The 16,494-nt window shown below is 40.1% G+C and overlaps 1 protein-coding gene across 1 annotated transcript; it reads left to right on the top strand.

Annotated features, from left to right (window-relative positions):
* The first annotated feature begins 313 nt into the window (after positions 1 to 313).
* Positions 314 to 15,445, top strand: SLC35A1 (solute carrier family 35 member A1). The gene is made up of 8 exons (XM_087914439.1): positions 314 to 506; positions 3,218 to 3,395; positions 5,814 to 5,973; positions 6,943 to 7,095; positions 8,204 to 8,270; positions 9,918 to 10,094; positions 11,614 to 11,748; positions 14,458 to 15,445. Exons 1-8 carry the CDS (start codon positions 491 to 493, stop codon positions 14,586 to 14,588), a joined length of 1,017 nt encoding a protein of 338 aa, XP_087770565.1. The 5' UTR covers positions 314 to 490; the 3' UTR covers positions 14,589 to 15,445.
* Positions 15,446 to 16,494: the final 1,049 nt, after the last annotated feature.

The following is a 16,494-nucleotide window of genomic DNA, read 5'->3' as shown; positions in this document are numbered from 1 at the left end:
CTGAAGAAGCTTCTTGGATGAGAAGCGAAATGTCTTCAAAGAAAAACAAAGTCCAATTATCTTCTGAAAGTGCACCTTTGGGACAACCATGACCTGGATGACTGAGACGCTCCATATAGACCCTTAAGACGTGGATTTCAACTCCCAGCATTCCCCAACCAGCAGGCTGAAGACTACATGATTTGAAGTCCACATGTCTTAAAAGTTGCTGAATTGGGCTAGCTGAAGTCTGTCTTGATATTAAAACTAAGAATCTGCGCCGTCCTGTCCCTTTAAGGAACAGCCCTGCCAACACCAATCTACTTCCTAGAACAGACGACTGAGGAGTTCCACGGAAAGCTTCGGTCTATTTCTCTTTCCGGCGATAGGATCGAAGCGACGCGTACCGGAACGGACCCTCTAGTTGGCTTCTATAGCTCTCTATGGTAAATTGGACTGATCGGCTGGGCGGGCTTATTCTCACTCCAATTGATACCTTCTCTTGGCTACTATGGCGCCTCCGAAAGGTAAACGATGACTCGTATCCTAACGTCTGATCCTGCTGGTACTCGGATCGCAAAACCAGCCGCTCCGATCGGCTCCGCTTTACTAGTTGTGCAGAAAGAGAGCGATCCGTTTCACTGGGGCTAATGGTTGGGCATCCCCACGTGCGGCGGGGGGATTCCGTATAGAAAAGGAGGAATTCTGAAGCCTCCCCCGGAATGGAACCCAGTCTGATTAGAAGAAGAAGGTGGCTAGTTTAAATAAGACGCAAGCCGATATCCGCTTGTTGCCACCCATTCTGTTGTCTGTGGGTAGCCGTTCCGTTGCATTATAATAGGTTTTCCCCAACCAAAGCTTTTCAGATGTATTGGACTTTTTTTTTTAAAGAAATTATGCTGGCTGGGAATGATAGGTTTGGAAGTCCAACTGATTTGGCCCCATGTTGGGAAAAATGGTCGGAGTGATTTTGGTTGGAGTAACTGGTCCCTAAGAGCCTTTTGGCACGGAAAAAAGTGCACGCCTTTCCAGTCCTGTCTGTGTTGTTAAAATAAGTCTCCGGAGCTGTTTGAAAGGATAGCTTGTAATTTACTCTCTGGAAATAATCCTTAATTTGTGCAAGCGATATCCATATCTAATGACTCCCATTCTTGTTTTCAGTCAAGTAAATATTCAGTTGTCAGGCATGACAAGTGATTTATTCTTTAAATATGAATTGACCTGGCTGAAATAATAGAGTAACATAGGAACTTAGTTTGGAAGCATATGAGCTAACTATGGAACGAAATTATATTTTGATTACCAAATTAGATTTGATATCAGAAATTGTAGAAATGAAGACAATGTTCACAATGATCTGGATGTGTGAAGGAAGTACACAAATTGTTCATTGAATTCAGTTCATTTTGAGAGAACTACAATATCTCTTGCTTTCAAAGATTTGTGCAGTGTAGACCACTAATTTAAATGTAGCTGTTCTCTGTAGTTCTAATAGTTCTCTGTGGAAATGGTTCACATTTTACAGATTCATCCAGTTTTTGGCATGTTTATATGTAGGTTTAATATATATTTAAAGAGAAGTTTTAATTCATTGCTAGTTTGGCAAAGTTGTTAATATGGTAATTTTAAAAAAAAACTGATTTGGCTTTATGAGGTATTATGTTATAAATATGCAATGCTATTTTGAAGTCAAAGTTAAATTATACCATATGGTTATACTGTTATGATACAGTATCTCTGCAATTTAGTGTTTTAAATAAACAAGTCTTTCTCTTAATTTTATTTAATCACCTTGCCATATAGGCACCATGTGTAACAATTTTGCATTCTGTCCTGGAAGCAGAATAAACAATATACCCACCCAATATAATATGAAAAGTAAGTTTCCTTGTTACTACTCAAAGGAAGAAAAACATTTAAGAGTGCTGTTCATCACCTGGTTGCACTGGATGATATTTGTATCTGCTGCAGAACCTAGCCTCATATGCCACATGTTGAAGCAAATGAGATCTTATCTTTAAGACAAGCATAAATTATATGATTGCAAAGTGTAACCTGTCATACCTTGGAGGAATATTTATACAAGGTGGAACTCCCTTGAAATAATAAATGGATTTGGGAATGCAAAGCTGTATTGGAATACCGGTATAATGATCCATGTATACCAGTGTTGTGGGAATACAAAAAAACCCTCTAACTTTGTAGAAGTAAAGCAAAAATCTGAGGCAAACATTACTAGTCTTTCTTGATAATGAGAGATGGTATCAATTCTAAATCATTACCTGGAACTGTATGCTGCCAGGATTTTTAATTCTTAATCTCTTATATAATTATTAAAACAAAATCTGTAACAAAGAAATAAAATTACAGAAAATTATCCTGTCTGAAAAATTGGGTAGAGCCAGATGTATCTTTATGAGATGCTATGCAGTGAATACCCTGATGTTAATCACTGGAGATGTGAGGAGAGCCAGTTGCACACAGCAGCTAGATGACCTTGGACCAATCACTCTTTCTCAACTTAGGAAGGAGACAAGGGCAAGCCACTTCTGAAAAACCTCACCAAGAAAAACTGCAGGGACTAGTTTAGGCAGTCCTCTGAGTCAACAGCGACTAAAACCCACTCTCCACCCCAAAGACATGAAGATCTGAGGCTTTTTGCTCCAGGACAGCTCACTCTGAACCAGCCTCTTGTTTTAGGTTGGTTGGCATAGAAGAGAAATAATACTGAGGCACAAAATTGCATCCCTCCCAAATAGGCTGTTTAGGTGGGAGATGCCATGGTAATGATCGTATAAAAAATAGCAGTTGACTTAGACATAGGGAAAAAATTGTTTCCCATGCACACTGTGAAGCAGATCTGAACAGCCTGAACAATTGTTATATATGATGCCGGTGAAGATTCATGTATCAGCCTCTAATGCAGTGTTTCTGAAACTTGGCAGTGTTCAATTTCCAGAATTCCTCAGCCAGTTGTGGAAGTTTAAATCTGCACATTTTAAGATTGCCAAGTTTCAGAAACTTGCTCTAATGGCTACTAGATATTCCTCTGTAGATAGCCAGCTGTCATAGTTGCTGGGGTATCTAAAATTAATTTATTATATTCTCTCTCTTTCCCTCTCCTTTCCCCTCTCCCACTTCCTCCTCACCTCTCTCTTTCTGTATTTCTGTATTTAAGATAAATATGATTCATGTTTTAATTGTTGCACTTCATAGAGGGATCCTTTTGCTTTTCCAGAAAATGTCAGCCTACTTTTTAAATTGTACTGCTTGACGGTGATGACCTTAGTGGCTGCAACATATACAGTAGCGTTACGATATACAAGAACAACCGGAGCAGTTCTGTACTTTTCATCCACAGCTGTTTGCATTACAGAAGTTATCAAATTGTTCCTAAGTTTGGGCATTTTAGCAAAGTAAGTATGAATGCTGGTGAGGATAGTCAGATGATAAATTTACTTGCTTGCTTCTGATTTATTTTCTTCCTTTAAAAAAAACCCCTCCCATAGTTCTTGTTATGATTCTTGTATGCTTTGTGAGTTTTGCTTCTTTAAATAGAAGAATATTTTCAAAGCGAACAAAAACATTCCGGATTGAGTTTTTGTTCTAGATTTTGTTTTCCTCCCAGCAACTTAATAAACAGATGCCATCACTCAAATACTTGTTCATTGTTCCGGCTAAAGGCCAGAGGGTTAGTGTGAATTGAATTCTGAAACTTGAGCCAAAGTGATTTAGTGCAGACATGGTTCTTTGCAAACATTCAAAAGATCCTATGTTCTTACAAGAGGGCATTTAAAATTGGCAATTTATTCATGCTGTTCTTCCTCAGTTATGACTTCCTTAGAGCTTTTGAACAAGGCAAACTTAGAGTTCATGTAACAAAAGTAACCTGAAAACAGTCTCAACAAATGTATAACTTTCAGTCTTTATTTAGTGGTACTTCAAACCTGCTGCCTTGAATTTGCAGCAAAATATACTATGCTGCCTTTGTGGCATAGGTAGATCATGACAATATTTAGACAATTGCTGTGATATATTGCCATCTGATGCTTGGATACATCATACAAATAACAAACTCCCCTGCGTTTTGTTTCTGTTTATGTTGAGTTTCTTAAGGAGTCATAATTGAGGAATCAGCATTGTACTTTCTAGGGATATAGATCAGCAATTCGAATTACCCTCCTTTGTCATGACCATGATGGATGGAGATGATACAGTCCGAATACATTTTGGAGGACAGTGAGTCGGAGAATGCTGGTGTAAAGGATTTATAATGAGCTTTATTAATTCCTCAGTGGTATCGGCTATAAGAACAGGGTTCCCTCTCCACGGTCTGTTCCCTGAAGCTACTTTTCTTTCAATTGGATTTAGGCACCAAAAGGAACCCTGGGTGAGAAGGAAAAATGACACACCCAGGTGGGGCTGATGAGAGAATAGGTTCCACAACTAGCCACATGTCCCTACTACTCCTAAAATTGGGCCTACCAGCCCATATGATGGATAAAATCCAAGTTTAAGCTACGACGTGTTGTTTTTATATTTGAGTTCCTAGCTTGATAAGCTGTTGCATACAGCTTGACTCAACAACAACTCCCCAAAAGTTTGCAGGGACCACTGTAGTATCTTATTTACTTGTCATTTGGCATTGTTACCAAGAGAGATTTGTTCTGATGCCAAGTGTTAATTATCTCTGAGAGGTTTGAGTTATTCTGGAACCAGAGTTTCAATAAATACAGTTTTCTAAATACCAAGACATTTATGCATATTCGCTGTCTTGAGTTATTTATGAAGTAATATAAAGGGATAAAAATGTAATAGATTTAATAAATAAATAAAAATAAAACCTTTCTTCTAGGACAGCGGTGTCAAACTGGATTTCTTTGAGGGCCGGATCATCATTGTAGTTGTCCTCCGTGGGCTGGCTGTGGGGGAGATGGGGCGTACTCCTCCTGCAGCACCCTGCTGGCCAAACCAGAGTGTGTGGGGAGGGGTCCAAGCCAAAAACAGGTCCCCCGCACACCCTGTTTTGTCTGCCAGAGGCACTGCAGGTCAGTCCTTTGCTATTTCCAGGCTGGCCCCACTGGCCTTGTCCCCTATGGGTCAAATCCGGCCCACGGGCCTTGAGTTTGACACCCCTGTTCTAGGGCGTCCTGTTTTTTTTTTTAATGTGTGAAAAAAGTAAGAGCTTGGTCAACTGCTCTCCTCTCCCTCTTTCCTGCACATAGAACCAAACTCTATACCTGACGGAGCACCGGCAAATATGGCTGTCACCATAGTGGATGATAATGGGAAAGATGTTTAAGGGCAGGGAAGATCTATTCAGAATTACTGTAGACCAATCCAAGTCGTTTGACAGGATAGATTAAGAAGTGTCCTGTCCTTTTGCACTTTCTCAGGAACCATCTGGTTAATAAATGCATGTTAACAAAGTGGAATTTCGCCAAGCTCATCTCAGATGGAATTGTTTTCACTGGAACTGGTGTAAAAAAACTCTGGCAAAGGGAAAAGTTCTGAGCACAGATCTCTTCAATGGCCTCTTTCTGGTCAAAGACCGAAATAGACTGACTTTGAATCTATATAATGCCTGTACCTCCCTATTATAAGAAGTGGCAATCCTGACTTCCTGTAAGCACCATGGTGAGCTGATGCCTTGCTGGCTTTCACTGACTAGACCGGGCAGTTATGAGTGCAGTTTTTGTATTTTTCTGTTGGTATTTTTTGTAGTTTGTATTCACTTTTATTCTGTTCATTTATAATTCTTAATAAAATTATTTTGAAAAAAAAGAGAAGTAGTCCTATTTCTCCTAAAACATTTCCCTTTTTATTTTCCTCAGGGAGACAGGAAGCCTGGGTAAATTGTCAATGTCTTTGAAAGAAAATGTTTTAGGCAGTCCTAAAGAATTATTGAAATTAAGTGTTCCTTCAGTTGTGTATGCAGTTCAGAATAATATGGCCTTCCTGGCTCTCAGCAACTTGGATGCAGCAGTTTATCAGGTAACTTGATGTTCGAAAGTTGAATCCTTTGCCACGACAGCTAGAAGCAGGTTTTACACATATGTGGTTGTTCCAAAGGTGCTTTTTTCCAAAACGCAATAGGCCATTGTTTTTTACTGGCGATGTTTTGGTTCTCATCCAAGAAGTGAAAAAATACAGTCCTGAAACTGAAGAAGCTTCTTGGATGAGAAGGGAAACATCTTCAAAGAAAAGCAAAGTCCAGTTGCCTTTTGGAAAAGCACCTTTGGGACAACCATGACCTGGATGAGTGAGAATCTTGTAGACACACGTGTGTGTTCTTCAGTGAATGATTGCAATGTCTAGGGACCTCTGGCACACAAGGAAGAGGAATAGCAGTGCTACCGGGGGAAGGGTGGCATTGTAACTCAATTATTTTCCAGTAGAAATAGTTAACCTTTTAGCTGTATGCTTCTGAAGGAAAAGGCAAGAAAGAAAGATCATAGAAATCTTCCATAAGTGAAGTGCTTTAGGTCCTCCATAATTCTTGTGTGAATTTTTGTTGATGTAGGAAGAGGAGTCGGTAACTCAGTAGGTTGTCTTAACAGTGTCATTACTGAAAAATGACAGGGAAAATGCAAAATGTTGGAACATGGGGAAGCGAATGATTATTTTTGCTACCTGGCATTTAATGCCATATTCAAAATTAAAGACGACCAGGATGTGCAATTTTGATTGGCGACAACTATATTCGGCATATAAGTAGAACTCTGCAAATCACACTTCATAGAAGGGACACTGTAACAGTAACAGTTGATATAATTGGTCACTTGCAGCTCATCAAAACAAAAATTACATTTAACTATATGCTATTAATATTAGTCTCCGTATCATTTGAATGACATAACAATCACTTTTTCCTTATTTGTCTCTACATTAAAATGATTTTTGGCCCTATAGTTGGGATTATGCATCTCTGAAATAAAACATGTTTTAAACCCAATGGTTTAGGTGACATACCAGCTAAAAATCCCCTGCACAGCCTTATGTACTGTCCTGATGCTGAACCGTAGTCTTAGTCGATTGCAGTGGTTCTCAGTGTGTATGCTGTGTGGTGGAGTCACACTTGTGCAGTGGAAACCAGCTCAGGCTACTAAAGTTCAGGTAAGCATTCTCCTTGGGAGCTTTAATTTTCATTTTTTCTTATAGAAAAAAAAATGGCGACTTGTACCAGGAAACGGTAGGTTTTTAGGGAACAAAGAAACGGAAACCTGTGTTCCATAGTTGAATGTTTAACAGAAGTGCACATGTATCGAATTTTAGTTTTTGCTTTGTTTTAATATTTAAACATGGGTACGTTTTTTGGGGAGTACTCCTAGGACAAGAGCACTCTACCTTTTCTCAGTAGAGGGGCCAGCTATTTCTTGGCACAATTTTTATGGGGGTTGAAATGAGGAAGGGGTGATTTCAGAACTTCCAGGAAATTCCTATATTACTCTCTAGCGTTTTTGTTTTCTTTCTGACCTCCCTCTTTTTGCCTCCACTGTATCCTCCTTTCTGGGTCTCTTTTGCAAGAAAGAGATAAGTGTGAATTAATGGCAAAAGCTTCTGAGTTTAGCTTAAGAGTCTGATGAAATAAATTAATCTCAATGCACCCAAAGGTTTCCTATTCCTGTTTGGGATCATAATAAGCTACTTTACGTGTTACATAAATGCAGAGATCTGGTAGGAAAAAAAAAAATCCCAATCTTGGGCATATCATTGAATTTAATGGGACTTGAGTTTGATCTACGAAAAATGCCTGCACTTCTACTCTGTGTCCAAAATAGCCAATATTTTCATCCAGAACCAGCGATACAGATTTGTTCTCTATTGCTACTTTATCAGAATTTATTTAATCCATCAAAAACACTGGCTGTGTTCTTTGGAACATAGATTATAGATAAATAAAGTGCTACTTATTTGTCTAATGGTAATGCAAATGACAATAGCCAAAGGACCTAAAGAACGTTACAAAAATAGAAATAAGGGATCTGTGTGCAGTTATTGGGGCAATTCCCTCCTTTAGTCCAGAAGGTTTTGGCACCTGACTTTATTTTCTTGAGATTATATATTTGCATTATATTCAAACGTTGCAGTTCAACTTATAGGCAAACGGTACAGGGTTGCTCAAACCTATTCTGGCTTAATAAATCGGTGTCCTAAGTTTTGAGAAGTAGTTGTTGCCAATAGAGAAGAAATAAATTGATTTTCTTCTTTATTATATCTTTAGATGGAACAGAATCCACTGCTAGGATTTGGAGCGATAGCAATTGCTGTTCTATGTTCAGGATTTGCAGGTAATAATTAAACCACAAAACATTAAGCATGGTATTAGCTTATCTGATAACTCTTGTTCCCTATTTTGTACTAATGCTGTTGTTGAACGCTCATTGGGATTTGAATTTCCATAGCTCAGCAAAGAGGTTTTAATATGCAATGTCACATAATTGCACTGCTGAGCGATGACAATCCTGGCAATTGCTGTTGTTAAGTTAGGATCATGGGTCATTAAGCGAGGACTTCACATGACTGGGACTTGCGACTTCTTCTTGCCCGTTTCAATATGCAAAGTCAGTGGAGAAGGCAGTAGAGAAGGTCTCCCACTCCTGATGCTTTTTCCCCTAAGGAGCCATCCATGCACCCCACTGCACTCTCACCCTGTTGCAGTGCTTCCACCTGCACTACGGGACAGCGCCCAGACATATTTTCAGTTGTACTCACGCATGGCAGTGCCTACCCGTACACTCTGCTATATTCACTTCCTACGGTGGCGACCGCCCATGTGCTTTCTATTTGTGGCATGTGGCAGGGCTCAGGGGTCCCTGTCCGACTGCACACGTGTCACATGGCAGCGACCACCTGTATATCCTGCTGCACTTGCGCCGCCTGTCCCAGCCTACCTGTGCTCCCGTAGCTCCGACCTGCCTACCTGCAGGGATTTGCAACTTCCTTCCAGCTTCCCCGTCGACTTTGCTTTTTTGGAAATTGTGGTCATGTGACCACAGGGCGCTGTAGACGTTCATAAATATGAGCCAGCTGTCAAGCACATGAAATATGGTCACGTGGTTATGGGACGGGATCCAGCAGATGTAATTTTGAGGCCAGGTCGTAACTTTTTGGGAATTTTGTGTAATTTTGAATGGTGGTTAACCTGCCTTTACTGATTTTTCCTCAAATCTATGCATGTTGTTTACAAAATTTGAAGAAATGCAAAGCCTAGGAAGTTTATCTTGCAATTTGTTAGATTCGGATGTGAGTACCATTAAAGTAATAAATCTCCAGAACAGTAAAGCCAACAAACCTGAAATTTGGCATGTATGTTCCTCTTGGCTTCTAGGGGCTCACTAACAAAGGATTTTTCAAAATGACCATCAGAGCATTAGTATTTCCTATATTATCATTAACACGCTCTGATGCTAAGGAATTCTACTCCCCCCACCCCACCTGAAAAGAAATCTGTTCCAAATGCAAAACACAAGCAGAGGAGAGGAGTTTCACTTTCAGTTTTAGTTTCACTGTACCAAGCAGTTTTAGTATAGAACAGTTGAGCTAAGCCACACCTAGGCTCCTTGCTGTCTCCTTGCTCACACAGCAAATATTGTTTCAGTTTCCAAACCGCCCTCAACTCTCTCTCACACTGACAGGACATTAGCATACGGAATACTGATGGATGCTGGTAGGCAGAGTCCGAATTTTTTCCCCTTATTTTCCTCCCCCAAAACTAAGCCCACATAGTTTTGTAGCAAAATATTTGATATTTTTCTGTACTGTTCATTGTGGAAGTTATGATTCAACTAGGCTCCTTAATTTAGCTGTCAGAAAATTAATGCTTTCAGAAAAAGCTGTGGACGCCTGCCTTTAGCATTCAGCCATAAAAGTCTGGTTCATCTTTAAAATAATTGACGAGCTTCTTTTCTTTTGATCTCTTGATATTTTCTTTTCAGGAGTGTATTTTGAGAAAGTACTAAAAAGCTCTGATACATCTTTATGGGTGAGGAACATTCAGATGTATCTCTCTGGAATTGCAGTGACATTGCTTGGGGTCTACACAGCCGAAGGAACTCAAGTAATAGAGAAAGGATTTTTTTATGGCTATACGCCTTATGTCTGGTTTGTCATCTGTAAGTACTGGGCCTGGCCTTAATTTGTAATCGTTACAACCTGTTAACAGTTTGTGATGTTTTTGGCAGTAATGCTAGAAGTACTGTTTCAAATACGGGGATGTGTTGAAAAAGTAGTAATTATTAACGTGATCCAAAAGATGATCTCAATCTAATTGACTAAGAAGCAGTTTTAAATTGAATAAAACATCACAATTCCTTTCTGTTTCAGCACTATGGTCCATAGAAGCAGGTCCATTTTATTCCAGAACATTGCAAAAATCGTAATGAGGCTTGCCCCAAGCCCCTTTAATCCAATTATCTATAGCAGTGATTCTTAACCTGTGGTCTATGGGCCCCGGGGGGGGGGCACGATGTTGTCACAGGGGGTCTTGAAGAAACTTAAGATTTAAATCTTAAGTTTGGGGCATGGTTCATGGCCACAAAAATATTGAAAGGGGGTCCATAGTAAATAGAAGATTGAAAACCACTGATCTATGGAATATAAGAAATCTAATGAATGCTAGTTCCACTAGTAAAATATAGAAGTCAGCTGCTGAGGTGTATTTGTAAATTATAGAGTGGACGTTGGTAACCAGGCACCTTTTAGATTTTAACTTCCATCTGCCTCAGCCAAAATACCAAGTGGTGAGAAAATGGGAGAGAAAGGTGAAAATAAATTTAAGGGAAAACTTATGTGGGATGTAAAAGACTGAGGGCTAATTAAGTCTTCTTGGACACGTTGTAGGCAAATACGCTAAGGAGGATAACCTTAGGTACATGGCTTTCAAAATCACATGATGGCAGAATGGGGGAAGATGAAAATAAAATTAAAAGCAGTTGTATTACACACTTGCAAAGCTCGAAGTCCAGTTTCTTATTAACACTTCTAATATTCACCAAAATTCAAACATAAGGCGTAATTCTTTTACTTTTTTTTTATTCGTGTGGGAATGATCTTGAGAGATAGAAGGCAGAACCACAGATTAGACAACAATCAGACAAGTGACAGCTTAGCCTGCCGAAGAAATAAGGGTCAGAAATAAGAAATAAATATATGTAAGAAAAGTCCCTCCCAAAATTCTTGGACTGTAAAGGCAAGGTGTGGGGATTTGCAAGATTCTGTTAATATTAATCTTACAGTAAAGTTAGAGCTAGTACTTCTGGTTGTGCTTCTTGTCTGGACTTCCTCACAAGGCTGACATAAACTATTTTTAGTTCAGTTTCCTTCAGTTATCCCATCCTACCGTCTGTGATGTATGGAGGCTAAGCAACAAAACAACACCCACCCACCCCAATGCCAATCCATTCTTTAGATTCCAAATCAGCTTGGGTGGTTATGGGGTAAATACCTATTATCAACTGCAAATATAATCTTCAGGTGGTGATACAGACTATGTCACCCAGTCATGCAGTTGGGTTGACAAAACTGTTACTCAGCAAGAAATCCTCTTGCTCATCCTTCCAAATAAATGCTGTAAAAGTTCTTTTTACCTTGGCAGAACGTATGGGGCATAACCACATCTCTTTTTCGTCCTAGTTCTTTCCAGTGTTGGGGGCCTCTATACTTCGGTTGTTGTTAAATACACAGACAACATTTTGAAAGGTTTTTCAGCGGCAGCAGCCATCGTGCTGTCTACGGTTGCATCAGTCGTTCTCTTCGGTTTACAAATCAGTAAGTTACTTTGGACTATTTTAGGTTTTCATTAAATCATTTATGATCCACAATGTCAGTGGGATAGTTTGCAATCAGTGATACATTACTATGGTTACATGGTTTAAATCAGTGTCCCCCAACCTTTTGGGCACCAGAAACCAGTTCCATGGAGAGAAGGGTTTTTTTTTTTTTTTTTTGTGGACTGGAGGGGAACGTGATTTGTGTGCTGCCTGATTCCTGTGGAAGGGGCTTCACTTGTTTGTGCAGAGCAGATGCTGGCATACTGTGGACCAGTGCCGGTCCATGGATCAAAGGTTGAGGACCCCGGGTTAAATTACTCATAACCTACCAGCTTTATTCTTCTGCTAACACCACTTACATAGCTTCACAAAGAACATGACCAGATTATCTTGTCTTTTATTATTTGCCAGGGTGATCTGATCCCTATCACATTCAAACATTATGTATTTATAATGTATTTTATCATGTTTCATTGATTCCACTGAAAAAATATTTTTCTATAAGATTGTTATGAAATGACAAGAGTTGTTTCTCATACAGATAGTCCTTGTTTAGCGATCTCAATTGGGATCAACAACTCTGTTGCTAAGTGAAGCAGACTTTTAAGTGGGAAGTTACCATGACTGCATTTCTTTTCTCTACCCTTTGGAATGCTCACCCCAGCATTGGGATAATTAAGCAGAAGAGAATTAACATTTGGATTTATATTCATTGGAGAGGAAGAGATTACAAGAAGAGTTAGCAGGCACACAATGGGGAATGCTCATTGAAAGAAATGCACTTGCATGCTGTGCAAACAGCTCAGTGCAGATGTCCTTATTGTGTGTTTGCATACTCTCTTGTAATCCCCTCCTCTTCAATCTCTACTCTGCAAGGGAGGAGAAAAAGAATAGTAGGTTACGCACAGGACAACATGTACTGACTGCAGTGGTGATCACAAAACTGATGGATGCTGCAAAGGTCCTAAATGTGAGCATTGGCCATGAAATTCTTTCAGCACCAGTCATAATTTTGAATGATCACTGAATGAAGACAGTCGTTCAGCAAGGACTACCCGTATAAGCAAGCTGAATCTTAATCTTGCAGTCATGAAGTGAAGGTGAATGTGAAGAATTGTTCAATCTTCTTAAGGTCTCAGTCATACTTAAGATGAAGTTGCCACTTATACAGTGGTACCTTAGTCCTTGTCTTTAATTGGTTCTGGCAGGCGCAACAAATACTAAAAAGGACGAGTAGTAAAAAAAACCACATGACCCTTTGTTTCAGCCAGAAAGGACTCCTGTCCCTTTTCTTATACTGACGGCCTTCCCAGCATGGCTGATTTCCTGTCTATCCTCCGTGGCTGTCCCCCACTTCCTTTTAGGGACCTTCCCAGCATGGCTGATTTCCTGTCTGTCCTCCGTGGCTGTCCCCACTTCCTTTTTCAGGGACCCTCCCAGCATGGCTGATTTCCTGTCTATCCTCCGTGGCTGTCCACTACTTCCTTTTTAGGGACCTTCCCAGCATGGCTGATTTCCTGTCTGTCCTCCGTGGCTGTCCCCCACTTCCTTTTTCAGGGACCTTCCCAGCATGGCTGATTTCCTGTCTGTCCTCCGTGGCTGTCCCCATTTCCTTTTTCAGGGACCTTCCCAGCATGGCTGATTTCTATCTGTCCTCCGTGGCTGTCCCCACTTCCTTTTCAGGGACCTTCCCAGCATGGCTGATTTCCTGTCTGTCCTCCATGGCTGTCCCCACTTCCTTTTTCAGGGACCTTCCCAGCATGGCTGATTTCCTGTCTGTCCTCCGTGGCTGTCCCCCACTTCCTTTTCAGGGACCTTCCCAGCATGGCTGATTTCCTGTCTGTCCTCCGTGGCTGTCCCCCATTTCCTTTTTCAGGGACCTTCCAGCATGGCTGATTTCCTGTCTGTCCTCCGTGGCTGTCCCCATTTCCTTTTTCAGGACCTTCCCAGCATGGCTGATTTCCTGTCTGTCCTCCGTGGCTGTCCCCCACTTCCTTTTTCAGGGACCTTCCCAGCATGGCTGATTTCCTGTCTGTCCTCCGTGGCTGTCCCCCACTTCCTTTTTAGGGACCTTCCCAGCATGGCTGATTTCCTATCTGTCCTCCGTGGCTGTCCCCCACTTCCTTTTTCAGGGACCTTCCCAGCATGGCTGATTTCCTGTCTATCCTCCGTGGCTGTCCCCCACTTCCTTTTTCAGGGACCTTCCCAGCATGGCTGATTTCCTGTCTGTCCTCCGTGGCTGTCCCCCACTTCCTTTTTAGGGACCTTCCCAGCATGGCTGATTGCCTATCTGTCCTCCGTGGCTGTCCCCCACTTCCTTTTTCAGGGACCTTCCCAGCATGGTTTATTTCCTGTTCACTCTCTGCAGCTGTCCCCCTCACTTCCCTTTTCAGTGCGTCAAGTACTAAACAAATGATGAGTACTGGGACATTTTTACATTCAAATTCAGTGAGTATCAAATTTGATGAGATTTGAAGCGCTCAAGTACTGAGGTATCCCTATATTTACTAATATAATGCCTCTTGCAGAAGCTGTAAAATGGAAGAAGATTGTAGCAAGATATGAAAACTACTTTTCAGCAATGAAACACAACCAACAAAACATTTGGAGAATTCATAATCTAAAGCTTCAAATCAGACTTTTTATTTTCAGTGATGAGACTGTGAGCAACATACTTTAAACTGTGTGTTTTCTTTTTCCTTTCCAGCTATAACTTTCTCTCTGGGGGCACTGCTTGTCTGTGTTTCAATATATCTGTATGGATTGCCTCGACAAGATACAACAAAAATCCAGCCATCAGAAACAAAAGCGTCAAAAGGGAACCTTACTAGTGTGTGATGTCTGTCTTCATGAAGAATAGAAAGGCAATGCAAAATAAAAGAGACAGTTTGTATGCCTGTCCCTACCCTCAATTTTCTTTTTGAAAGAAAGCCTTCAATTCTTCATGGAAAGCTTCTGATGGAACTAAAAACAAAGTCAGTTGTTCATTGGATGAAAATCTACACTGGACGGAGATTCTTCACTAATCTGTAGAATCTCACTTTTCCTTATAAACTTTGGTCTTTTGCTATTGAAGATGCCTTGTGTGGAAAAGAAGGAATGGGAGGCACAGTTATACATAAATAGGGAAATGGCCCTGGAATTTACTCTTTATGTTGTAACATTGTATGTAGGCTTTGTTGCCGGAAATGCTTTGTGTTTGCAAGGAAAGGGTAATTCAAATTTAAATGTGACCAAAACAACATAAAATTATGTTGGAAGGAAAGCATCTTTTTCTCCATGGACTCCTGACATGAAGATCCAGCCAAGTGCTCTATTGCTTTAATGATAAAAAAACATCGTTACAATAGAAAAAAAAAACACAGTGACAATTGTGAGATAGAAGAATGCTGTTACTGGAGCTTTAAAACTGAAAATGGTAATTTATTTTTTAATATCCTAAAGCCAGGATCACAACTTTTTGAAAAACCACAGGAAGGAAAAAAAATACCGTGATTTCTTTTAAGAATTTTCTATTGTAAAAGAGAAGGGGATAGATAAATGTACATACATTTACTCCTGCATTGAATTAACTAGTAAATACATACATTCTTGTGCAGTTTGTCCACTGTTAAAATTTGATTTTTTAAAATATTTGATTAAATTTGTTTTAGAGAAGGGGAACAAACCCTATGGATTAAATATTTAGGTTTGTATTTACTGATTTTTGTCAACTTACTTTTATACTGAAATCATTGAGAGATAAACATTTTTAAAGCTTTTAGCAGGTTTTCTAAAATGAGGTTTTAAGAAATTAAAATGCATAACTTCTGTAAATCGAGTTATTACAAGAGGGAACCAACCAAACTAAGGCTTGAATGAGAACCTGATAAATCTGATGCCAAGAAGTGATTTTTAACCTTAAAGCCAGCAAGTGTAACTACTTCCAATTTGGTCATGAACAGAGCATAAGAGTTCTTTCTGTTTTAGATTGTCTGACTCTAAATGAAATGATTGGCCCTACTTTGCCCAGAATTTGGAGGAAGTTATTATAATGTTGTAAAAGTGCCTTACCCAACTTTGGTCAACAAATGAATATGAAAGGGGAGGAAAAAGCAAAATGGGAGATACATTTTGAATACCACCTGGTGTATTTTTTGATGCTGTACACAGGTAGTCCTCAACTTACAACCATTTGTTTAATGACTGAAGTTACAATGGCACTGAGAAAAGTGACATGGCTTTTTTTTTCATATGACCATTGGAGCATCCCTGTGGTCCACATGATCAAAATTTGAATGCTTGGCAACTGGCATGTATTTATGACGGTTGCAGCATCCTGGGGTCATGGGATCAAGCTTTTGAGACCTTCGGACAAACAAAGTCAGTGGGGAAGACAGATTCACTTAACACAACCAGGTTACTAACTTAACAACTGCAGTGATTCACTTAACTGTGGCAAGGAAGGTCGGAAAATGGTGAAAAACCCACTTAACTGTCTTGCTTAGCAATGGAAATTTTAGACTCAATTAAGTCAAGGGGACTACCTGTAGTTATTTGTTGGGCATTTGGAAGAAAAAGGACAACAGAACAGGGGAATAAGTGCAGAGAAACCAAATGTGGAAGCCTATTTGCAGAGATTACTGGGAGAAAATAAGTAGAAGTTACTACCATTTTTTTTTAGCAATTACACTAGAATAGGGGTGTCAAACTCAAGGCCCGGGGGGCGGGATTGGCTCTGGTCCCTGGGGTGCTTAGATCTGGC

The sequence above is a fragment of the Pseudonaja textilis genome, chromosome 1 (genome assembly GCF_049901715.1).
Source record: "Pseudonaja textilis isolate UNSWEBS1 chromosome 1, rPseTex1.2, whole genome shotgun sequence".
Lineage (NCBI taxonomy): Eukaryota > Metazoa > Chordata > Lepidosauria > Squamata > Elapidae > Pseudonaja > Pseudonaja textilis.
This window is presented reverse-complemented; position numbering and strand designations above follow the sequence as displayed.